The 26,744-nt window shown below is 35.7% G+C and overlaps 1 protein-coding gene across 1 annotated transcript; it reads right to left on the bottom strand.

Moving 5' to 3' along the window:
* Positions 1-894: 894 nt before the first annotated feature.
* LOC132562204 (sodium-coupled monocarboxylate transporter 1-like) lies at positions 895-26,744 on the bottom strand. Its single transcript, XM_060226937.1, has 16 exons — positions 26,403-26,744; positions 19,374-19,442; positions 17,465-17,516; positions 16,408-16,475; positions 15,900-15,980; positions 12,776-12,849; positions 12,419-12,559; positions 11,511-11,646; positions 10,954-11,039; positions 7,927-8,039; positions 6,428-6,498; positions 5,328-5,414; positions 4,614-4,802; positions 3,920-4,004; positions 3,073-3,197; positions 895-1,113 (listed from the first exon to the last, which is right to left on the bottom strand). Exons 1-16 carry the CDS (start codon positions 26,742-26,744, stop codon positions 895-897), a joined length of 1,938 nt encoding a protein of 645 aa, XP_060082920.1.

Raw genomic sequence — 26,744 nt, 5'->3', positions numbered from 1 at the left:
TCCTCGATACTCCAGCGGTTATGATCACTTTCTCTCTCTACACCCCTGGAATCATCCTCGATAACCCAGGGGTTACGATCACTTTCTCTCTCTACACTCCTGGAACCATCCTCGATACTCCAGGGGTTACGATCACTTTCTCTCTCTACATCCGTGGAACCATCCTCGATACTCCATGGGTTACGATCACTTCCTCTCTCTACATCCGTGGAACCATCCTCGATACTCCAGGGGTTACGTTCACTTTCGCTCTCTACATCCCTGGAATCATCCTCGACAATCCAGGGGTTACGATCACTTTCTCTCTCTACACTGATAGCAGAACTGAAGGTTTCAAGTGCAACACCTTGTGGATAAGACGAAAAGACTAGTTTGATTCTTTGATGCAAATCAAACGAATCTGGTCGCATAAACAATTTTGTAATGGCTTTGATGTCGGGTGTAGTGCCTTTGTAATCTTCAAAAGGAGCGTATTAATCTGTGATTGGCCAGTTTTCGTTTTCTCCTGGAACCAATCAAATTAGTTAGCTTGTGCCTTCAATTTTGCCTTGACATGTTTCAAGTGGTGCAGAGAGCAAAAGTGATCTTAACTTCTGGGGTATCGAGAATGGTTCCAGGGAACAGAGAGCTAAAGTGATCTTAACTTCTGGGGTATCGAGAATGGTTCCAGGGAACAGAGAGCTAAAGTGATCTTAACTTCTGGGGTATCGAGAATGGTTCCAGGGAACAGAGAGCTAAAGTGATCTTAACTTCTGGGGTATCGAGAATGGTTCTAGGGAACAGAGAGCTAAAGTGATCGTAACTTCTGGGGTATCGAGGATAATACCGAACATCAATTAAAACAAGGAAGGATATTAACAGTGTTGTGTTAAAGATGATTGGACATCCATTAATTTAATTTAGTGTATAAGCACTATTGATATATTCATAAGTGCCTCTGTTACAGTCCTCGAGGTGAGGATACATATTCTCTCTGTCCGAAGTTTGTTTATATCCTACTAAGGCTATCGGTGACGGGTCTGGCTTCTTGGCTGGTTTTTCCGTTGTAATAGGGGTCAGTGTCACTCCGGGCTCTACTTCCTCCTTTACAGTAGAATTATCATTGTTGATGTCCTATATTAAACAAATTCAGATATTATAATCCAATAATTAGTCGTTATCATTGATGCCTATATGTCTGGAGATGGCTGTTAGGCCTGAAAACGTTAGCGGGATACATCTGTCGTCTTGATTTTATTCTTTTCAAATATATATATATATATATATATATCAATTGTACAAGATATATATATATATATGTCTTGTAAAATGTTTATTGTTATAATCTATCAATATATATCATATATATATATATATATATATATATTGTATATTCTTTTCTTGGGTTTGTAGATTTAGTGTATTTTGACATTGCCTGAGACGAGGGGGAAACAGTTTTGACTATTGTCCTGTCCAGGTCAGAAACTGATGCTGACACAGACTACACTGATAAATATACATTTTGTATGGATATAAGACATAATATATCCGTGTTTTCTGTGTTTAATTCACAAAGCTTTGACATACCGAGTTTATTTTCCGGTATTTCTAATCACGGATGTCCTTAGTATTCAAAGCTATCAGGTACATATACTAGATGATTTTAATTCTAACCTGACTTTAATATACACATTAACTTTCGTATATACTTTACTGATACTACAATATTATATATAGGAACACTACAATATCATATATCTGAACAATACAATATTATATATAGGAACACTACAATATTATATATAGGAACACTACAATATTATATATAGGAACACGACAATATTATATATAGGAACACTACAATATTATATATCTGAACAATACAATATTATATATAGGAACATTATAATATTATATATAGGAACATTACAATATTATATATCTGGACAATACAATATTATATATCTGAACAATACAATATTATATATAGGAACATACAATATTATATATAGGAACACTACAATATTATATATAGGAACACTATCAGAATATATATATATGAACACTACAATATTATATATATGAAAACACTACAATATTATATATAGGAACACTACAATATTATATATAGGAACACTATATTATATATAGGAACACTACAATATTATATATCTGAACACTACAATATCATATATCTGAACACTACAATATTATATATAGGAACACTACAATATTATATATAGGAACACTACAATATTATAATATTATATATAGGAACACTACAATATCATATATCTGAACAATACAATATTATATATAGGAACACTACAATATTATATATAGGAACAATACAATATTATATATCTGAACACTAAAAAGATTATATGCCTGAAGACTATAAAAGAGGGAAAATTACATTAAGCACAGTTCTTTGAAATTAAAAACCCGTCGCTTGATTTGATGAAGTACAGGAGATGTAAAAAGGAATAAAAAAAAGTCTCACGAGACAGATCATAATTACCTAAATCACGTGGTTTAGACGGTACATTTGTTTGGTCTAAAACCTTTTATAACAAATAAGCGCTCTATTTCCTGTCAACTACGTCCCAGTTTGTTACAAATGTTATTATTACCCATTAGATTGCTGTAAGAAACTGTCGCGATACACAGCTCAATTTGTAAATACCAGATATGAGTTAGTATAGCTATCTTTGTTGAAAACAAAAATTTCCACGTGTTGTAAAATTTCTCTGAGAGAGACATATATTGTTGTTGGCCTTTCTTGTCTGTGGTTTCCGTATAACAACAGGTTGGAGACTAAGAAACCAGATTATAACCAGTTTTACACGAACCGTGTATAAATGTGATCCTGCTCAAGATTAATTTTTTGCGAAATTAGTCTAACCATGAAATTCGTAGATACTTATCAAACACAAAGCAACATTGGTTATCAGTATGTCATACAGACAGAGACAGACAGACAGATGAACAGACAGACAATCCAATTATTCAAGTTATATAACACAAATGAGTTTTAATTGCTTCAGGCATTTGATGTATAATCTCATTTAGTGATAAATCTTTGTCACTTACCTCTGGCTCTGGAAATTCCATATTACACCGTAATTTTTGTAATAAGGCGTTCGGCAGACAACAAAATATCCTGTCAAAGAACGGGATCAGATATTTTGGATCAACATCATGTGTACCATTAGCTCCTGTGAAAATGAAAGTAAATAAAATAGAATTCTCGAAGCAATCATAAATAAAGGATTGTATACTGCAGTGGCATACATTTTCGTGGTGCGCAATTTTCGTTGTTAAAAACCGCTAATTCTAGGACTTTTGATTTTCGTGCATACAGCTCTAAACGTGTTCATAGACGTATTAATTCATGGGTTAAGACTACCGAAAAAATCAACAAAAATAATTATCCACGAAAATCAACGATTTGGCAGTAACTTGTCAGACCAAGTAAAACAAAGGACTGAAAGAAAATTAACAAAAACAAATCATCCACGAAAATCAACGATTTGGCAGTAACTCGTCAGACAAAGTAAAACAAGGGACTGAAAGAAAATGAAGACGTACTCAGCGAAACGTAATTGTAACAGACAACGACAGCACAACGAGGACAATGGCAGAGATAATAAGATACCTAACAGTGTTAGGATCTACCTGTATAACACAACAAAATACCAACAGAAAACCACAAACTGTGCTTAACATAAAAATGACATTCACAAAATATAGGAAAAGATTAATACGTTTTTAAAAGTGTAAGTTCAAATGCCTCAATGATATCTCTCAACAAATGTCAACATTGTCTTCCCTAACCGTAACGAATCACTGTTTACATGTGTGTACATTGTTTATAACTTAAATCTAAATATATTAGTCAATAGTTCTAAATGAGGTAACTCGTCAATGTCCTTCTTACCTGTACAAAAACTGACAACGAGACCAATGATCACTACAGTGGCGGCCCCTATCGACGGATACCAAAGATACGAAACTGTGTACAGCTTACTGATACCAGTTCTACAAAAAGAAGCTTCATTTAAACTAAGACTGTGATTCCTGTTTGTTACAGAAGATGACCTTCGTTTAGGTTGTATTATAGAGTTAAAAATATATATTTTTTTAATTTGACACGAGAACTGTCAATGTTCGCCTGTAAACAACATGCTAGAAATGGGGTGAGCACCAACAAAACTGATAAAATTGAAATAAAGAAATGCTGAACGTGGAAATCAATGTAGATAGTAATGATGTGGTACTATAACTGTAGGACGGTTACAATAGGCTCAATTATGACGTCATTTACACTATGATGTCATTCAGTAAATAAATTTTACATATCATTGTAAAAAGAAAACACCAGGTATTCCCGAACAATATACGTCTTCTATTAAAATTACGTTGTAAACAGTACCTTTGCATTTAAAAAAAAAACGAAGGAAAAAAGGATAAAAAACAAAAACAAATAAAAAGAAAAAAAAATCTTCAAAAAATCCTCAGCAAGCTTTAAATTACTTAGTCTACACATATATATTACACCCCTAAGCAAATATGTCCTTGTTTCCTGTTTTCTAAACTGGTCTGAGTTTATGATCTACCTACATTTCCTCCACGACAGGTGCGAGGGTCGTCGTTGCCATGGTAACTGTTGTTGTCATCATCGTTGTGACGTTTGAGATGCTGTCTACAGTACAATTATCAGAAGGAAATGGCAGCGTTGACTTGGTACCGACGACACTGTAAGCTCCAATACTTATCCACATGGGCAGTACCAGGCCAAATATACTGCCTACCACTGCCCCCTTGTTAAAATACACACGAAAAAATAGTTTTAAAATATTATTTATTTTTTTCTCGTCGTTGTATTTTTGTGTATTTTTCATTGTAACATTCTTTTGGTCGTTTCATTTGATTCATATATATTACATATATACAGTAAAAATGATTTTAAAAAAACAATAAGAATTAATCAATAAAAAAAATGACGAAAACAAACAAACAAACAACACAAAACATAAGAGGCCTTCTCCCTTAAAATATACTTTGTGTTGTTTGTTTTTTTTGCCATTCTTTTCTTTATTGATTAATTTTAATTGTTTATTCTTTTACTGTATATATTCAATGATTAGTCATTACGTTCACATATGATATACAATTTAGGGACCGGCGACACATTGGATGGGTTGGTATACTCTCTTGGAATATCTCCAACCCTAAAACTCATTTGACAAGGCGCTCAAACAAGTTTAGTCCTCTAGTAACATAAATCTGATGATACACTCTACAGAATCAAATCGAAATTATCATCAAGTCCAATGTTCACTTACTATCCAGTTCGCCCACGGGAAGAAGGCACCAAGCACAAATATTCCCAGAAGAGGTCCTGAAGCGGCTCCAGTAAAACTTAAAGAGGCCTACAACATGTCAAACACTCGACACAAATAATATTAAATTCATGAAATCAGCACCTAACTTAGAACGCAACTGACCAAATTATCAACCAAATTCTGACCTGATGAATTCGTAAATATAAGTAGAAATAGCTAGACAGACCTTTCCTTGTGAGGTTAGATCAATTTATTACAACAATCTCTTATATGTTTATACCAGGAATATATAGTACGGCATTGTTAATATCGGCGATTTGTGTTTTTGAAGAGATGAAAATTGAACCCATCACTACGCTCTCAGACGTGAACTTGTAATGATTTCATTCAAAGTGTAAAATTAAAAATATTAAAATGGATTTTTTTTTTAAATTTGAAAGTTATTAAAATTTTGTTCATGGGATATAAATTTCTTATCATTCATGTGTCACTTTGGAACATATATATGGACCGTGGGACGGGAATCCGTGCCAAGTCCCTGTGTCACTATAATACATATATATATGGACCGTGGGACGGGAATCCGTGCCATGTCCCTGTGTCACTGTAATACATGTATATGGACCGTAGGACGGGAATCCGTGCCAAGTCCCTGTGACGCTATAATACATATATATGGACCGTAGGACGGGAATTGGTGCCAAGTCCCTGTGACACTATAATACATATATATGGACCGTGGGACGGGATTCCGTGACAAGTCCCTGTGACACTATAATACATATATATGGACCGTGGGACGGGATTCCGTGACAAGTCCCTGTGACACTATAATACATATATATGGACCGTGGGACGGGAATCCGTGCCAAGTCCCTGTGACACTATAACACATATATATGGATCGTGGGACGGGAATCCGTGCAAAGTCCCTGTGACACTATAATACATATATGTGGACCGTGGGACGGGATTCCGTGTCTCTGTACGATCAACATATCGTAAAATTTGATTTTTGCACCTGTTGACCTGATTTTATGTCCAGAAAGTTTTCTAGATGATGATATGTCGGTAGGTAGATCAAACACAATTCTACAGACCTGTAACACTGTTCCTCCCAGGTTCATAGCCATGAAAGACATCCCGATACCACAACCGCCGTACAGAACAACTGCAAAATAACTACCTCATTATACAAACGAGAGATTATCTATAGTTTTCGCTATCACGTGCGCACGTGATATTGTACATATTGTATGTATCTATGTAGTGTATATTGTGTACATATTATATAGAAATGACTTCATTACATATTTGCGAAAGCTGCATGAAAAGAAAGGAAATGAAAAAAAAAGTATTTTCTTTCGTATTGAATCCTTTAAACGGAAAGTCAACTTATTAAAATGAATAATAATAATAAACAATAAAAAGATTGGCAGCTTGTAATCCGTATTGAAAATAAGACAATTCTACACACAACTGGATAGTATTTTTCAATCTTTAAAATCAGATTTAGGAGAGCCAAATTATGTGTCAAACTGCCTTCTTCAGCTGTTTCGTCCGTCCAGGACTCGTCATTGATATTATATCATACAGCTGTTTCGTCTTTCTAGGACTCGTTAGTGATGCTACATCATACAAATGTTTCGTCCTTCTAGGATTCGTTAGTGATGCTACATCATACAGCTGTTTCGTCCTTCTTAGGTTCGACAGTGATGCTACATCATACAAATGTTTCGTCCTTCTAGGACTCGTTAGTGATGCTACATCATACAGCTGTTTCGTCCTTCTAGGACTCGTTAGTGATGCTACATCATACAGTTGTTTCGTCCTTCTAAGACTCGTCAGTGATGCTGCATCATACAGCTGTTTCGTCCTTCTAGGACTCGTTAGTGATTCTACAACATACAGCTGTTTCGCCCTTCTAGGACTCGTCAGTGATTTTACATCATACAGCTGTTTCGTCCTTCTAGGACTCCTCAGTGATACTACATCATACAGCTGTTTCGTCCTTCTAGGACTCGTCATTGATGCTACATCATACAACTGTTTCGTCCTTCTAGGACTCTTCAGTGATATTTTATATAAAATAATGTATCTTAACTAGAGAATGTACCTTACAATTAAATATCTATAGTATGCAAGATGCCTCCCATAAGTTAAATGTTGACCTGGATTGTATTCACAGGAGTATAAATGCAGTCTGGACCACAGGACAATAACATGACGTCATTTTGACGCCATGTATATTCACGTTACGTCAATGTTTTTCACTTCGCATCAAATAACACGCACAAAAGCTTTACGTTAATCATTTAGCTGGATAAGATTTTTTGAAAGTTCTTTCCAGTTTATAAACATACCGATTTTTTTTTCTTTTTTCTTTTTGATCAGAAAAGAAAATATTATTTCAAATTATATCCGAAATTTAAATGTAACCATTGGGTATTTGTCAAATTGTATTTATTGTCATTTATTCATTAAAAGTTATTTGGTGCCAGATATATGGCTCTTAGGGATGTCGTAGGATTTACCTGTTACTGATATTACATTTATATTAACAATGACTACAATGTGACAGATGGTTAAAATGACTCACCGAGAATTCTTGTTACCCAAGTTTTCTTCTGTTCAGACAAGTTATAGAGACACGGTTTTAAGATATCCTCCCACGTGACTGCAGAGAGGGCGTTCAGACACGAGGACATGGTACTGTACAGGTAAAAAATAGGTATTACAGGTGATACATAATATAGGTAAAATCACAGGTAACACAAGTACACGTAAACAGGTAATGATAGGCATTACAGGTGATATGTGATACAGGTAAAATTACAGGTAACACAAGAATAAGTAAACATGTAGTAATATACATTACAGGTGATACGTAATACAGGTAAAATTACAGGTAACACAAGAATAAGTAAAAATGTAGTAATAGACATTACAGGTGATACGTAATACAGGCAAAAGTACAAGTGATACGTGATACAGGTAAAATTACAGGTAACACAAGAACCAGTAAACATGTATTCCATATACTGCACATGTGATGTTCTGGATGTTTTAGCGTTAACCATTTTCAAGTCACGAAAAAGAAACCAGAAAGTTAATATCAACACCAGTACTATTGCCTGTTTCTGTGATGACGAGGTTGTGTCCCTGAAAAAAGCACTTTACCCTAATTACACCTCTGTATGATATGTGACGGGCCTCCCCTAATGTGTTCCGTGAGATAGCAATCAGCTACTTAAAGAAGCCCGCCCCGCAAAATGACCTCGGTTATTTACAGGGCGACAAATCCAGTCAAAAAATGAAGAAAAAGAAAAATATTGCCATGGCATTGTCTAAATAAAAAAACCTACACACAAAATGGTTTGGGATATTTCGTTTTTAAGGATTAAGTAGAACACTGATTACAACCAAACCTCATTATCTCGAACTTATATAACCAGAAGACCCCGTTTAAGTCGAATTATTTCGTAGGCCCTGCACACACCTCAATATTAACATTCGAACTCACTTATCGAATACTTTAATAATTCTAAATTTTACCGTGGTCCCGCCGATTTCAAGTTAAACGAGGTTCGGCTATAAATAATCTAGAAAACTGATATTTTTTTTCCATAAGCGAAGTATGTTTTTATTGCTTAACATCCTGTCAGCAGCTACAAATATTGAGTGAGTACATGTGTTGAGTACGAGTGTTTGTAGCAGTATGCGATTAGTTCGTAAAGGCCTCCGTCTCCGTGTTAAAGGACAGAACTGAGATCGGTTGATAGTGCAAGCACACTGAAATATACTATGGACTAACTAATGGGGGTGGGGTGGTGGGGATTTGGGGTGTGTGTGAGGGGGGACCAGTAACCATAATTAGAAGCGTTAAACAGTGACCAGTAACTATCGAATTGTAGACACTGGTATCCTTCGCAAGGTAATTTAACCCAAAGCCTTCCTCATAGGGGTGAACGCTCAACTAAAGGCCAAAAGTGGGACAGTGTCAAGAGAAACAATAGGAAATTGAAAATCTATTGAAAAGAGGAAGAAAATAAAGATCTTAGGTCGAGTCGCCTCGTACGATCATACAATCGGGGCAGGAATTACAATAGTTCTGTCCTACCTGCTGAACAACAGTGGACACCAGGGGTAGAGTAAAGGATATATGCATATAATGCACTTTTTTGTTTGTTTTTCGCATAAAGAAGTAAACGAAACATTAGGCTGGCATTCATCGGCTAATGAATCCAAACTGAACAAAACCAAATTCCATGAAAGCGTGTTAGAATTCAAATTTACCGCGGTAGACTATGTAATGATAACAAATGATTTATTTACGTCAGAGATGTAGTACCAGTAAATATAACAGATAAAAATCAGATAAACGATATGTCGTGTTGCTAAGCAACTAAGAGTTATCCCTCATTGTGACAGTAGTAAGTTAGACTCTAGATCAACATAGGCAGACAATAAGGCTTAACAGTAGGAATAAAACGAAAACAACGAATAACAATAAAGGGAGTCTTTAATCGCTGATATCAGAAATATTATTTTTTGAAATTTGAAAAGTTCACTAAAAACCGCTGTTATTTGTATCTTGATTTTGCTTTAAATAAAAACATGTTAAATATTTGTTTGGAACATTGAAACCAATTGCTTGAATGTGCCTTTCGTATTCATGAAATAGTAAGAAGGGTTACATATATATTATTTCTGTGTATAAAATCACAAGTTTGCTTCATGACATTCAGAGTTTCTTATCAAATAATAACCATCACTACACAAAGTAAATAATTATTATATTTCGATAAAAATTTAGTTTGAGACGATGGAACCAAAACGTACGCTATATTGCACCATACAGCTGTTCCGTCAGTAGTTGTAAATATAGGCGACGACTGAGAATAATAACACTTGAAAGATATGTCAGAAAAAAATTACGCACAATATTGAAGGCGAGGTTGAAAGGTTTAAAGTGAGGTAATTTACATATACCTGTATCTCTAATGGCTCGATCTGATATGTGTTGTACATACACAACGTCGGGGTTTAAAAATTGATTCCTTTCGGAGTCGTTATAATTGATTGATAAAATACAGGGAAAAAAGATATGTTTATTAAACACTATGCCCCGGTTGCGACAAATTTCTAAAATGGGACATTAAAACTGGTTTTGAAGTGGGACATTAAAACTGGTTCTGAAGTGGGACGTTAAAGCTGTATTGTGTAAGGCATGTGCTAACTGCATACACACTTCGTGAAACACTTACATCTTACAATTTAATAGTTAAGGCCAGTCCTTAGTTTTTTTAAAATTTAGGTCAAAGGTCACTTTCAAGGTCACTAGGTTTAAAATTTGGTACCGCCAGAAAGGTCTTGTCACAAGGAACACACAAGCTGAATCTAAAACATTATCACTTACGATGTAATAGTTTAGGGAAGGTTAAAGTTGGCAACAACAAAAAACAGACTGACAAAAACAGACAGAACAAAAACAAACAAACAAACAAACAAACAAACAAACAAACCTACAAAAATAACCAAAGTAAAAAAAAGCAATAAAGAAATGAAAAACAATATGCTTCTGATCTTTCTATCTTTTGACATAAAAATCACAATTAAATCCTACCTAAGCGCCCCACTGAAGAGACAAGCAACGAAGAGTCCAGGTAACCCGGGGTAACCAAGTTTCTCCATAACAAAGAATGGGATAATCTGCAAAAAGGAAATATTTAAAAAAAAATAAATGGAATCCATGTGTCGTTTATATTGAAAAATTAGTCTATCTGAATAAATCACGTGTATCTTTTATCTTCTAAGTCATATGATTACATAACAATCAAAGCAATGAACAAAATATCCGGAACAAGGTACATAGTAATTAAATGAAAAAAGAAACCGTTAATTAATATCCGGATAATTACATAAGGGAAATAGCTCTTATAATCTGATAAAAATTATATTGATAACAAATTCCAGCAAATTGACCATCTCATGTGTATAAACATAAATTGCACTGTACCCAGTTTGAGTTTGAACACAAATCATATCAGTTTGTATCTTGTCGTGGTCACGTGCATATCCCTAGTTAGATATTCAAACGATTTTTTTTTTGTATATTGTCATGGTCACGTGCATATCTGTGGTTAGATATTCAAACGACCTTTTGATACCTCGACCTCTTACCTGGTTAGAATTAGAGACATCCCCGTTAGAGAGTGGGTCACATCCCTTTTCTGCGTAATAGGCGAACACAACGATACCGGCCAGACACGTGATCGTGACAAGGATGAACACTCCGATAATGTTTAATAGAACAGCCCTGAAACACAGTTATCACCCATGTTAGACCGAAGTGTCAGACATCATATTAATCAATTCATTCTTACTGGATTGTACAAAAGACACACAAGTCAATAGGAACTTTAATATTTTAGAGTTATATACAGAAGTGCCAAACAATGAATTAAACTACATTTTACAGCTGTTTTGACCTTTTAGGACTCGTCAGTGACGCTACATCATACAGTTGTCCTTCTATGCTAAATTTTGAAACGTTTAAGGAAAACAGATTACGTTTCGACAATGTCGAATGTCAGCCATGATTTTACCTCCATCCATGCTAAAAGTTTGTCGGATAAAGATGTAAATCAGGATTTTGTTTTCATTTTACATGGACAAAAATCACAAATTTAAAGTCATTTCTAGCCCCCTTTTTTGTTTTTTTGTTTTGTTTTTGTTTTAGAATTCCGTGTTTACTACCTGGTTATTGTTTTGATCCTGATCGTTGACGTATAAATGGCACCAAATATATAATTCCGATATTCTTGTTTATCCCACTGCTGAGCGACATTGTATTTCTGTATCCTTATTGTAAATATAATGATTTTTTTATTCAAATTCACTTTTGGTTTAAAAAATTCCCGTCCTTATTCACAGGCTTCATCATGTGATAAGCAAACACCTTTTAAAACGCCAAGGTGAAAACCCCAGAACCGGATATAGGTAGTGCATTCTATAAAAAGAAACGGATTACCGTGCTCTGAAAAGTGTGACGTCACAGAAGGGTCGATCGATCTTAATGTTGTACTTACGCCTTTGCCTTTTTGAGTGTAGGTAGGGCACAGTACCTCTGTACCGAGGCTTGGTTCACTCCATAGGTAGCAGTCCACCCTACCATCCCACCGATCACCAAGGACCAAAACGAATGTCTTTGTGTTGGATCCGGATTGAAACTGTTGAACAAAATATCACAAAGTGAGCAGAACCGCGAGGTGATTTTTCTTTAACAAAATAGAAGCGTTACTATCTCAGTGTTTTAACTGGCTTTCTCTGTGAAAATGTACCTCTTAGAACAGAAGAAACGAAACGAACCAAATCGGATTTGATCCCTTGCCGATATCAGGCGCTATGTTTCGTTTCGGAGAGATCAACTTTCCCGAATTACTTACTCAAAGAATTCGATCCTGTCCCACTCTTTGTTGACTTGCCAAACGTTCTCCAATCCTCCGACCGATATTGACCCCTGACAACAAAATAAGTATAGAATTATGATCGTAAATATCCTTATCAATTAAAAAATGTATTCTTATCATGATTATCTCTTCTGACTAATGTGAGGTAAAACACACATCATGATCAGAAGCTATATGTTATCACACTAGTTAGTGTCTGACGAATGCAAATATTACAATGAGTAGTACCACTTATCTGATAGTGTATCAATTAATGTAGTTCACGTCTGTGAAGTCTTACACTTTACCTGTAGTGCGTAATGCACTTTATTTGTATGAAGTACTACACTGTTACCTGTGTGACGTAATACACTTTATTTGTATGAAGCACTACACTGTTACCTGTGTGACGTAATGTACTTTATTTGTATGGAGTACTACACTGTTACTGTTACCTGTGTGACGTAATGCACTTTATTTGTATGAAGCACTACACTGTTACCTGTGTGACGTAATACACTTTATTTGTATGAAGCACTACACTGTTACCTGTGTGACGTAATGCACTTTATTTGTATGGAGTATTATACTGTTACCTGTGTGACGTAATGCACTTTATTTGTATGAAGCACTACACTGTTACCTGTGTGACGTAATGCACTTTATTTGTATGGAGTATTATACTGTTACCTGTGTGACGTAATGCACTTTATTTGTATGGAGTACTACACTGTTACTGTTACCTGTGTGACGTAATACACTTTATTTGTATGGAGTACTACACTGTTACTGTTACCTGTGTGACGTAATGCACTTTATTTGTATGAAGTACTACACTGTTACCTGTTTGACGTAATACACTTTATTTGTATGGAGTACTACACTGTTACCTGTGTGACGTAATACACTTTATTTGTATGAAGCACTACAATGTTACCTGTGTGACGTAATGCACTTTATTTGTATGAAGCACTACACTGTTACCTGTGTGACGTAATACACTTTATTTGTATGAAGTACTACACTGTTACCTGTGTGACGTAATACACTTTATTTGTATGAAGTACTACACTGTTACCTGTGTGACGTAATACACTTTATTTGTATGAAGTACTACACTGTTACCTGTGTGACATAATGCACTTTATTTGTATGAAGCACTACACTGTTACTGTTACCTGTGTGACGTAATACACTTTATTTGTATGAAGTACTACACTGTTACCTGTGTGACATAATGCACTTTATTTGTATGAAGTACTACACTGTTACTGTTACCTGTGTGACGTAATGCACTTTATTTGTATGAAGTACTACACTGTTACCTGTGTGACGTAATGCACTTTATTTGTATGGAGTACTACACTGTTACCTGTGTGACGTAATACACTTTATTTGTATGAAGTACTACACTGTTACCTATGTGACGTAATGCACTTTATTTGTATGGAGTACTACACTGTTACCTGTGTGACGTAATACACTTTATTTGTATGAAGTACTACACTGTTACCTGTGTGACGTAATGCACTTTATTTGTATGAAGTACTACACTGTTACCTGTGTGACGTAATACACTTTATTTGTATGGAGTACTACACTGTTACTGTTACCTGTGTGACGTAATACACTTTATTTGTATGGAGTACTACACTGTTACCTATGTGACGTAATGCACTTTATTTGTATGAAGCACTACACTGTTACCTGTGTGACGTAATGCACTTTATTTGTATGAAGTACTACACTGTTACCTGTGTGACGTAATACACTTTATTTGTATGAAGCACTACACTGTTACCTGTGTGACATAATGCACTTTATTTGTATGAAGCACTACACTGTTACCTGTGTGACGTAATGCACTTTATTTGTATATGCAGTCCTACACGTGTGACACTTCATTTATAAGAAGTCTTACCTGACGATTGACGTGTGAACTTACCTGTACAGTAACGTATGAACTTACCTGTAGATTTACGTGTGAACTTACCTGACGAGTAACGTGTGAACTAACCTGTAGAGTTACTTGTAAACTTACCTGACGAGTTACTTGTGAACTTACCTGTAGAGTTACGTGTGAACTTACCTGTAGAGTGACGTGTGAACTTACCTGTAGAGTGACGTGTGAACTTACCTGTAGATTTACGTGTGAACTTACCTGACGTGTTACGTATGAACTTACCTGACGAGTAACGTGTGAACTTACCTGTAGAGTTACGTGTGAACTTACCCGTAGAGTTACGTGTGAACTTACCTATAGAGTTACGTGTGAACTTACCTGACGAATGACGTGTTAACTTACCTGACGAGTTACTTGTGAACTTAAATGACGAGTTACTTATGAACTTACCTGTAGATTTACGTGTGAACTTACCTGACGTGTTACGTATGAACTTACCTGACGAGTGACGTGTGAACTTACCTGTAGAGTTACGTGTGAACTTACCTGTAGAGATACGTGTGAACTTACCTGACGAGTTACTTGTGAACTTAAATGACGAGTTACTTGTGAACTTACCCGTAGAGTTACGTGTGAACTTACCTGTAGATTTACGTGTGAACTTACCTGACGTGTTACGTATGAACTTACCTGACGAGTGACGTGTGAACTTACCTGTAGAGTTACGTGTGAACTTACCTGTAGAGATACGTGTGAACTTACCTGACGAGTTACTTGTGAACTTAAATGACGAGTTACTTGTGAACGTACCTGTAGAGTTACATGTGAACTTACCTGTAGAGTTACGTGTGAACTTACCTGACGAGTTACTTGTGAACTTAAATGACGACTTACTTGTGAACTTACCTGACGAGTGACGTGTGAACTTACCTGACGAGTAACGTGTGAACTAACCTGTAGAGTTACTTGTAAACTTACCTGACGAGTTACTTGTGAACTTACCTGTAGAGTTACGTGTGAACTTACCTGTAGAGTTACGTGTGAACTTACCTGTAGAGTGACGTGTGAACTTACCTGACGAATAACGTTTGAACTTACCTGTTGAGTTACGTGTGAACTTACCTGACGAATTACGTGTGAACTTACCTTTAGAGTTACGTGTGAACTCACTAGTAGAATTACGTGTGAACTTACCTGACGAGTAACGTGTTAACTTACCTGTATGACAATGGCGAGTATCCCTGCCACCATGACTAGCGACTGAAATACATCAGTCCAGACTACCGCCTTCATTCCACCCTGCGAAAAACCAAGAGTAGTAACGAATGAGTAAATCATCTGATTTATAGAGACCACGGGAAGTTATATGTAGAACGAACAACTGATTTGGAAAGTGACTGGTGCATGAAAACTACAAAGGAATAACGAACGTGCATAGTGTTCGCATTAGATATTACGATACATCACAAAAGATGAGTTCCGAAGTAAGAAAAACGTTGCTTTTTCAGAAAAGTTACAGGTTTTTGATGTGAAACAAACTAAATTGTATACATGTTTCTTTAAACATACAAACGACAAGTTCTATAATGAGAATATTTTCTTACTGGCAGAAAAGGTATGTACGTGTTTAGAGCGCTGGTCCGTTAATGATATCGGCGGTAAGCCAAGATGAATGCAGACATAAATCTATGTAAATCCAGATGAATGATGGCCGACATAGACTTACCAGGAAAGTGTAAAACGTCGAAACACATCCGACTGTAATGACGGTCGCCCAGGTAGGAAACCCGGTTACTGAAATTTGAGAAAAAAGATATAAAACATGATCCAGCAGTGTTGTAATTATTAATTGAAAATATGTTTTCTTCCGACTATTTAGTAATAATGTCTGACTTATGAAGAAAATGACTGATATTAACAAAGTAAATCCGGAGTTATCGTTCTTTGCATCCAATTCTTACAGTTTGTGTATGTACACTGTATTTATACAAAACAAACTGTTAGAGATTATGAATTGCGGGCGAGTTCTATCTCACTTTGAAAGCTTATACTGAGGATGCGTAGTGTGACCGGATGTTTTGACGTTTATGACAAACGACTTTGCAAGTAGTTCAACGAACGTTTCAGTTGGTGTGACCAGGAAAAGCAGATGTTGTGCGCATGCGTCATTGTTTGAAAGAAGACACTCGTTGGTGTGTATTTACTGACATATGTAACGTCAAATGATACAATGGCGAGCTAGAAGCCAATTGCTTACGTAGACCCAAGATCAGGTAAATCCAGGTAACCGCATTTGATGGAACAGCCAGATGATGGCAATGCTGGTCGATTCTCGAACTCCCCGCGGAAATTGGCACTCGGAACAAATTGCTAATTCTATGCGTTCCGAAGGACCGAGTATCACGCACGATGTGGAGTTCGGTTTATGATAAGAAGTTTTCAGATAATTGAACAAGCAAGAAATACAAGCACATTTGTAAGAAGTCATAAAAAAAAACCGAATAAAAGATCGAGAAATTTGTTTTCTATAACGCACGTAAAGACTTTAAATTTAAAATTCGCCGCTAAAACTTGTAACTTACTTTATCATGGTTTTTTTCTATTCTCTTTTTGAATTTCCAGGCAAGAATTGTTTGTTGACCTCATTATCCAAAATAATTTCCCCGACTCTTCGTCTCTAGCAACGTCTGTCTACAACGGAGGTGTCCTTCGGCCTTCATTTTTAAAGAATGAAGACTAATTAATATGTTCTATAAATACCAGTGTACACGTGACATATTTACCTGCCTCCAGAGCTGTCGACGGTGCGTAGGACGCAATACCCATGTAGATCACCTGTAATTCACAAACGTACAGCTAATGAAACATAAACACAGCAAAAAGGATAAACAGCAATATTTTTTTCATAAAAAATAAAACCTCAATTTTTTTTTTGACAGAACTGATTCTGCTAATGAGATTGTTATTTATACAAAGCTACACAGGTAACTACGGGGACGTAATAGATTTATTAATGGAAATGGGAAAATGAAACAGACATTGAGATACTATAACCGACCCTTTTTTGTCACTAATTTTGCCAGAGTTACATCCCCTATACCACAGCAAGGACGTAACTGGCCACGGTGATATTGTTTACGCAGGGGACGCCATGAACTTCTCGGCACTTTATTAAACTTATTTGAATGAAGGAAAACGAGCTACCGACATTCGTGTTGTGGATCATGAGTGACCCCTTTAGGAGTGACAGTGTAGAGGTTAAAAATCCCTAATTGGGAGACGGAATACAATTGCAACACATGCTAACTAAGCAGTTACCTTGACGACAAGAAAATGAACTTATTTAACGTAATAGATAGGTATAAAGAGGTATGGCGCTTAACCATTGTGGTCCGATCTGATTTGCTAATTTTTCGGTACCTGTTTGTACTAATTTTCAAGGAAAGAACTTAAGTTACACTTGATCACACTGGATTAGATTTAGTTACCTAAAAAGTTGAAACATATGTGCGCTGTGTGCCAAAATTGCATGTAAAACATTGAAAAAAAGTTTTAGTGTATATTGCTTCAGGTAGCAGCTTTGACGATCTGTATGTAACACGTGACTCCTATCCATGACTTTTTTTCTGCTTATTGATATTTGGTTAGGTTTTATGAGATTACCTTTCCGAATTCATAAAAATGGAAAATTCATTTTATTGTAGGTCACATTAAGGTCAAAATCTGGCGGTTTCACGCCATACTACTTTCACATGACTGGAAATGATTTGTGTCAGGTTCATTTACAATGTTGTAATATAAATGAGAAACACTCATCTAAACAATCACGGCATCACTTTCGTAACATGATCTATGAGGTGTCTACACCATTAAGGCATAAACTATACTGACATATATCACTGTCAACACTTGATCTGGACATCTGTAATAAATAGGAAGTTTATAGCGCTCGAATCAAGGGCGATAACTTATAAATATAAAGTTTATAACGCTGTTGTATATCACCCCTTGCTATAGAATTTTTATACTAACATAAAAGAAGTTGGAAGACAATCACGACGGTCCCGGGGATTTTAACATTGAAGGTTTATATCGAGCAATTTTGATAATTTATACACTTCAATACAATTTTGCTTACAATCACATATCATGTAAAGTACTTGTTGTTGTCTGAATTTTCCCGACATCCCCCGCCCCTCCACTTTTTTTTTATCATTTCAATCTGTGAGATAGTACTTGGCAATATTTGTTGTTATTTGCCTTACGTCAAAAATGAAAAACAAATTTTGTGACGTCAGTGTGACGTCATGTCCGGACTACATGATTAGAAGTTAAAGTTATCATGGTAACGGCCCTAAGGCATAGTTATCGAGGAAGGTGATTGGAGAGTACCTATTTAAATGTATCAAAACCAAAACTGAAGGCTCTGCGTCCGCATTCTAAATTATTGTTAGGAAACTTTCACGCCTGTGACATCTTTGATAGATAAAAAGGGGATCACTGGCTAACATCTAAAGCACAATAACATAATTGATTTGTTTGTCGATCTTGTTGGTTTTTCTCTTTAACAAACCACATTGACCAAACAAGGACTTAATGAGAGATATCACGGATGTTCGTGGACTTGACTGATTTCTTTAATGCTTTATTTCAGTAATTAGTCGATTACGAAATATCTATATTTTTACTTACCTGTTGCAGTATCATCATGATAGTTCCAGTAAGCTTGGCTGCTTTAGAGTCGAACCTTCTCTCCAGGTACTGAAACACAAATATTCTTAATAAACAGCTGAAATATCTGCGTGTTTATCATAATGCTATCTAGATGCTGGGTGTAACGTTCCTTGGGGATTCCCTGCGGTAGCTGGTGACTTACTCAATGAAGAACATGCGGGAGGTACGGCAAAGTGGGTCACAAACGCACAATCAATTATATTCTTTTAAAACAAGTATGATCATGTTAATATGAATAATAATATATGTAAATATAAATAAGTGTGATTGTGTTAATGATATATCTAAGACGTTTTGTGCACGAATATATTTATTTAGCCATGAAATTCGAGTAAATCTCTCTCTCTCTCTCTCTCTCTCTCTCTCTCTCTCTATATATATATTCCCCCCTCTCTCTCTTACTCTCTTAATTAAGAATGATATGTATATAATTATTTTGAGCCATCTTGTAATGTATATATGCAATTGTTTTTCTTCTAAAGGAAAGGGCGATGATAATGTTATTGTAACTTGTGCAATAACACAATCAATCAGTTACAAACATGCCTAAGTAAGGAAAGATGAACTTCACAGCTCGGGTTTTCACCTGATGTTGCCATGTCGATGCTCTAACTTTTGAATATATGAGTTGTCAATGATTTAATATTTAGGATGAACATCTATATATTATCTATAATCTATATTATCTATAAATCTGTTTAATTTATTGTGATATACGGTTTCTCTTTTTTCTCGGAGTAAACACAAGCCCCCTAATTACCAAAATATCTCATTTCTCATTTTTCTTGTGATAAAAAATGACATCGGCCATATTGTATCATAGATTTTAAACGGGTGGTAATTCATCTTATAGAAGATTCCTAATCTTTTCATTGAAAAGAAATATCTCTATTGCGTCATTTGTCTTGTAACGTCATCAAAGAAAGCGAGATAATTTTTATTTCGTTTGTCATTCTAACGAATGAAAAAAAAAAAAAAAAAAATGATGGAACTCGTCACGAAGTTAATTGACTATGGTTCCATTGTGACGTCATATCTTCATGCAGATTGTGACGTCACCAAAGATATAAAGAGGTAATATTGCCATGCAGACTTTGATTAATAATCTTATAGCTGCATTCTCGAATACATGAATAGAACAAAATGAACCCAAATCGTCACCACACAGGACACGTGTCGTAATCGAAAACGGAAAGTTTGAAATTCGTAGATAACAATGTCTGATATCAAGGAGATGGGTCTCTTTTATCAGAAGTAGAAGACATGTCTCGCTTCTCGTTATTATTATTCATGCCATGAACTTTGACCTCATAATTAGCTTCATATTCAGGGTAATCAATCACAACGTGACCTCATTCTGTCAGTCACTTTCCTGATTTAAATACACTTACGACGGGCTACGATGTGAATGTCTTCTTTCTTCTGTCAAGGTTTAGTTAAATGAAATTGGTGTAATACGTCACGAATTCATGTGTACCAATTTAATTGTGACGTAGAGATTTTCATACCATTTCCCAGTGAAAAATAAAATCAATAAATTATTATGTCCTTTATTCGAAAGGAAATGCAGATTTATCTTCTCTTATTTAGTTTATTTATCTATTTATTTATTTATTAAGCAGTATTTGTATACGGTGTTATTTATTGATTGAAAAGTGTTGTACGTTTGTGTCTATTGTGTTTTCATTTCAGTACAAATCAATTCATGATAAATATGATTTTTTGTGGGAAACTGTCTTAGTGATTTTGGTTGATCGTCGCGGTGAGAATTCAAATTAATCAGCCTCAAACTCACTAATGAATATTTACGAAGTATATCTCTAACATTTTTATGATAACTGTGTCGTCAATGTTTTTGAACTAAAAGTGATTAAACGCCGGATTTATCGTCATTTACACAGCGTCATTTTGAGAATTGATTTCCTTGTCGTAGATTGTGGCTTCCTCACAAAACAACACACGGGAGGACCACAATAAAACGTACCGGTCCGTTTCGCTTCGTCTTTAGAAACACAAACATCGTCGGGTGTAGGGAGCATCGAACTACGGCACCTCGGATCTTTACTTAAGGTTACATTAGTCAATTCTCCATTCTGATCTCTCTAGAGTTACTGCCCTTCGTTTTACTCTGGCAGTACCTGTGTACAGATAAGCTTGACAGCCAATGGCTCCGAGCTATCGTAAACCCGAACTAAATGTGAGGACGTATTAGAAACTTGAGACAGAATAAAGATCAAATGTCGTTATAAATAGGAAAAAATAGGTTATAACCTATTTATCGACTTTGTAACAGTCCACTTATGGTGCCCCGTGAATATAAATATTTTACTGGTGTTTCTGAGTTAGGTTATAACCTATTTATCGACTTTGTAACAGTCCCCTTATGGTGCCCCGTGAATATAAATCTTTTACTGGTGTTTCTGAGTTAGGTTATAACCTATTTATCGACTTTGTAACAGTCCCCTTATGGTGCCCCGTGAATATAAATCTTTTACTGGTGTTTCTGAGTTAGGTTATAACCTATTTATCGACTTTGTAACAGTCCCCTTATGGTGCCCCGTGAATATAAATCTTTTACTGGTGTTTCTGAGTTAGGTTATAACCTATTTATCGACTTTGTAACAGTCCCCTTATGGTGCCCCGTGAATATAAATCTTTTACTGATGTTTCTGAGTTAGGTTATAACCTATTTATCGACTTTGTAACAGTCTCCTTATGGTGCCCCGTGAATATAAATCTTTTACTGGTGTTTCTGAGTTAGGTTATAACCTATTTATCAACTTTGCAACAGTCCCCTTATGGTGCCCCGTGAATATAAATCTTTTACTGATGTTTCTGAGTTAGGTTATAACCTATTTATCGACTTTGTAACAGTCCCCTTATGGTGCCCCGTGAATAAAAATCTTTTACTGGTGTTTCTGAGTTAGGTTATAACCTATTTATCGACTTTGTAACAGTCCCCTTATGGTGCCCCGTGAATATAAATCTTTTACTGGTGTTTCTGAGTTAGGTTATAACCTATTTATCAACTTTGCAACAGTCCCCTTATGGTGCCCCGTGAATATAAATCTTTTACTGATTTTTCTGAGTTAGGTTATAACCTATTAATCGACTTTGCAACAGTCCCCTTATGGTGCCCCGTGAATAAAAATCTTATTTCCTCCTTAAAACGTGTGAAATATAAAACGATCGTCTTATTGGATGATGGATGAACGAGATTAAAATTATATTGAACTGACAACGAGTGGCGCAGATGACAAGCAGATTTTTCTTTTATTTTCTATTTCCGTATTAATTCCACTATCCACATCACGCTCTTCAACATAAAAAAATGATATAAACACTTGTATGGTCGTCTGTAATTGACATTTGATACATGTATATCGTTAAATACTCAAAATATGTCTCTGGTAAAAACATTTATGCATAATCAGTAAACGACAGCTAAAATACCTGCTCATTAAATACCAAAACATTAGAACTGTTTACGGAAAATTTAAAATTGGTCAAAATGACGTCAACCAAAAATGTCTTTTTCATCATGTTACAGATAGTATATTTATTTTGCACATTTTTTGTTTGTTTGTGTGCTTGCGTGTTGAGGATAATGCCACGTGGATAAAGTCATTTTTAGGGTATCCTTTTAGCTGGTAAATACCTTTCGAACAGTTTATGGGAGTGTAGGTTAGGGGATAGGGGGTAGGGGGTGGGGGTAGGGGTAGGGGTGGGGGCGTTGTATGAGCATTCATTGGACATTGCCAGACCAATTCTCTACAGATTGAACAATCGCTGCCCCTGATTTTTGCAAACAAGCAGATGATCAATCCACGAAAAATAGCTTATGCTCTGGCCCTAAATAAAATGACGTCATAATGACGTCATCAAAGTATGTGTATATCTTACCTCAAATGAACTGGTGAGTCTTAGTGGATAAATCAATGGGACGAATATGTATGCCGCCATAACGACAGCTGACATCACACCGAACGTGTAAACAAAATACTGAGTTCCTTTGGTAAACATTTCCGCCGGGGTCCCCAGAATCAATATGGCGGACATGAAAGAGACCAGTATCGAAACCGAGACTGGAATCATCTTCATATCTCTTCCACCCAACAGAAATTCTTTCGTAGAGTTCTCCTTGTTTCCTTGAAACGCGTAAAATATTCCGATAGCAGCTGATATAGCCAACATGGAGACGAAAGCAACCCAATCCCACGTGTCAAATTCAGTTTTGGGAGCCATCTTGTTTTTTCTTTCTTTTTTTTTCTTAAGAGTGAACACCGTTCTTAAGATATCACAGCTTTCTTTAATTTATGCTACGAGATATCTAAAAGCTCAAATAAGATTATTTTTTTAAATTTGTGATTTATCATTTGATAAGAAATGTGAATTTGAACCCCGAGCCTCTTATGTTAGAGCAAATTAATCCCGTCCTTGGCGCTGATGAATACATCCGAACGAACTAACAATTGTGGAAATCCCTCCAAACTCGAGTATATCCGAAATGGAGAATGCTACTCCAGAAATGTTTTCATAAAATAAGATATTCGCTTTTAAATGTTAACATTATTGTACATGTGTCCATGAACACCGACGTCTCAAAGACGATCTGTCACAATAACTTTGCTGAAAATGTCCTTACGCAGAGACCATGAACTTGACGACGTTGTCATACTGCTACACATTTACACAGGTGTGATACACAGGTGTGCTACACGTGTGTACATTGTACATTGACAGACAGATGAAAAACAATGACATGGTATTCATGAATTGACATGAATCGGATGAGTCGTTTGAAGATGATAAACCATTAAATGCTGTAACATATGTAGATTACACTATATGACTAGAATCGTGAACAGAAATAATATATATGTACAGGGCGTCATGTATTGGATGCCTGATGTGTAAATTACTGATGTCTATCTGTTTAACTGATCGATGGTAATTTTCTGTAGTTCTGAAAGGAACGTGAAGACAGCAATGAGATTACACTAATACACAGGAACCTGTATCTGGAACGTAAACAGACAGAGCTTCAGATCAGTATACATCATACAGGAAGGACATTGACTGAAATAAAAATATAAAACAAAAGAAACACAACTATTAATTAAATAAATTAAATCGATGGAAAACGCAAAAGCGTAACAATTAATTAATCAAAATCGCAAAACGTTGGCTGTAAAAAAATTGTCGCATTTCCATCTTTTTGCGTTATGACCGACGCGAAAACTCGCCGAACGTCGCTTTTTCGCTTTCCGAAATGACATGCGTATACAAAACTGAAATCGAAAGTAGCTTACCAGTTCAGGCGACGGGTACGTTCTAAACTTAACTTTCAATGAAGTTTAATATCAAGAATAGCTACATATCTTATGCAAATAATAAATAAGAAGCTTATTAGTTGAGATATGGAAGTATTCATCCCATTCTGGATTTTCGCATTCTAAATTACGCGAAAGTGCGACGTTCGGCGGGGTTTCGCGTCTATCATCACCACGTAAAAAGGCGAAAAAATGAAAACGAGACAAAAATTATGCGAAAAAGCGAGGTTTTTTACAAGAATGAAACGACGTTTTTTCGTGTTCATTTTGTAGCCTATTCGCGTTTTAGTGTAGAAACAACGCGAAAGGCGAAGGACGAAATGGCATAAATTAGACACCACAAAACAGTGATACACGCTAAAGTGCAAATAATGCAAAAATACAAACAGTTGGAAACGCAAAACCACAACCAGCAGTTATATCTAAATGGCAAAACTTCGGCAAAACGACGAAAAAATCTGCAGATGGCGCGAAAATATTCAAACAAGAGAAAACACAAAACACATTTTTAATTGGAGCGAATGCTAGATTTTCATTTTATAACTGATAAAAAGCATTATAGAATTTAGATATCTATTAAAAAGGTATGCACTTTCTGTAAAGTGTAACAATTGAAAGTTTGCATAACCATGTTATTCAATACTGAACCACAGGGTTAGCAACGATAATATGTATAAAAATTGTCAAGAATCAATAACATTCCGTTTAGTATACTACATCGTGCTTTTACAAGTATAATTTATGTCCCTGCATATATACATACACAATGCTTCATTCGTATTTTATATCTATGGAGAATACATGGTCTTAAAATATAAGTTGTATTTTGGCGAAGGTGAAGAAAGACAAAAATTGTATTACATTTATCCTGCAACATTAATTTAAAATTAGACAATCTAAACTTCAACGGTCTAGTTGTTCTATCTGTGTTTACACGACGTTGATTTTGATGCTGACGTACGCCAAAAAAATTACTTCACTCAGAAATATAGTTCCCAATTTAAATGAATATGAAAGTGATTTTCGGAGTTTTCGTAAATAAATTTCTTCTTTACATCTCTTTATAAAAACGCTTATTTCAGCAGGTATTTCTATTATTAAACGTAACTCTAAAGCAAATTCAGAGAGTCATCTAGTCGAATTACCGCACGTGATAAAATACAGCTGTTTTCCGAACACAGCAAAAATATAGGTGGCAGGTGTATTCCGACAATTGCAGCGCAAGTTGCAGAATAAAGACACACACACACACACACACACACACACACACACCCTCATCTATATGTATATATATATATATATATATATATAAAATGGATGTTTTTGTTGCTTGACAACCCAATTAGTACAGAAACCGTTTGATCCGTTTTGCACAGGCAAAAACCCCATGGATTATGTGTCTATATTCTGTACCCCAAACACAGAAAAAATACCCAGCTTGAAGTTAGCTTAGAAATGAAACATTGCTAAAGTAAAGAAAAAACACTCTCTCCAAATAAATATGAAGTCTCGGAATACACCATTGTAAGAGTATGGTACGTATACGATCGATATGTTTCCCCTGTATGTTACTCGGAACGGTTTTTAAATCAAAACCACTTTGAAAAAAAATGTAGCCTGAAATTCTCAGCAGTTGATTTGATAATGGACTTACCTCAAATGAGCTGGTGAGCTCGAGCGGGTAAAGGAGAGGAACAAAGATCAAGGCTGCCAAGATTACAGCTAAAATCATTCCGAAAACATACAGAAAATACTCAGTTCCCTCCATATACATCTCTGCCGGTGTTCCCAAAATCAAAATGGCGGACATGAATGAAACAAGGATAGAAATGGCGATCGGAAACAGTAACATGTTTCGTCCACCCATCAGAAATTCGTTCGTAGATGCTTCTCGGCGTCCCTTGATGGCATAAAACACTCCAATCCCAGCAGATATTCCCAGCATTGCCGCGAAAGCCAACCAATCCCACACGTCAAATTCATCCTTGGAAGCCAT

Source organism: Ylistrum balloti, unplaced genomic scaffold, assembly GCF_031769215.1.
Source record: "Ylistrum balloti isolate Yb309-2 unplaced genomic scaffold, AGI_CSIRO_Ybal_v1 Utg369670, whole genome shotgun sequence".
NCBI classification, from domain to species: domain Eukaryota; kingdom Metazoa; phylum Mollusca; class Bivalvia; order Pectinida; family Pectinidae; genus Ylistrum; species Ylistrum balloti.
Note: the sequence above shows the minus strand (reverse complement) of the source record. Positions and strands in the feature narration are given on the sequence as shown.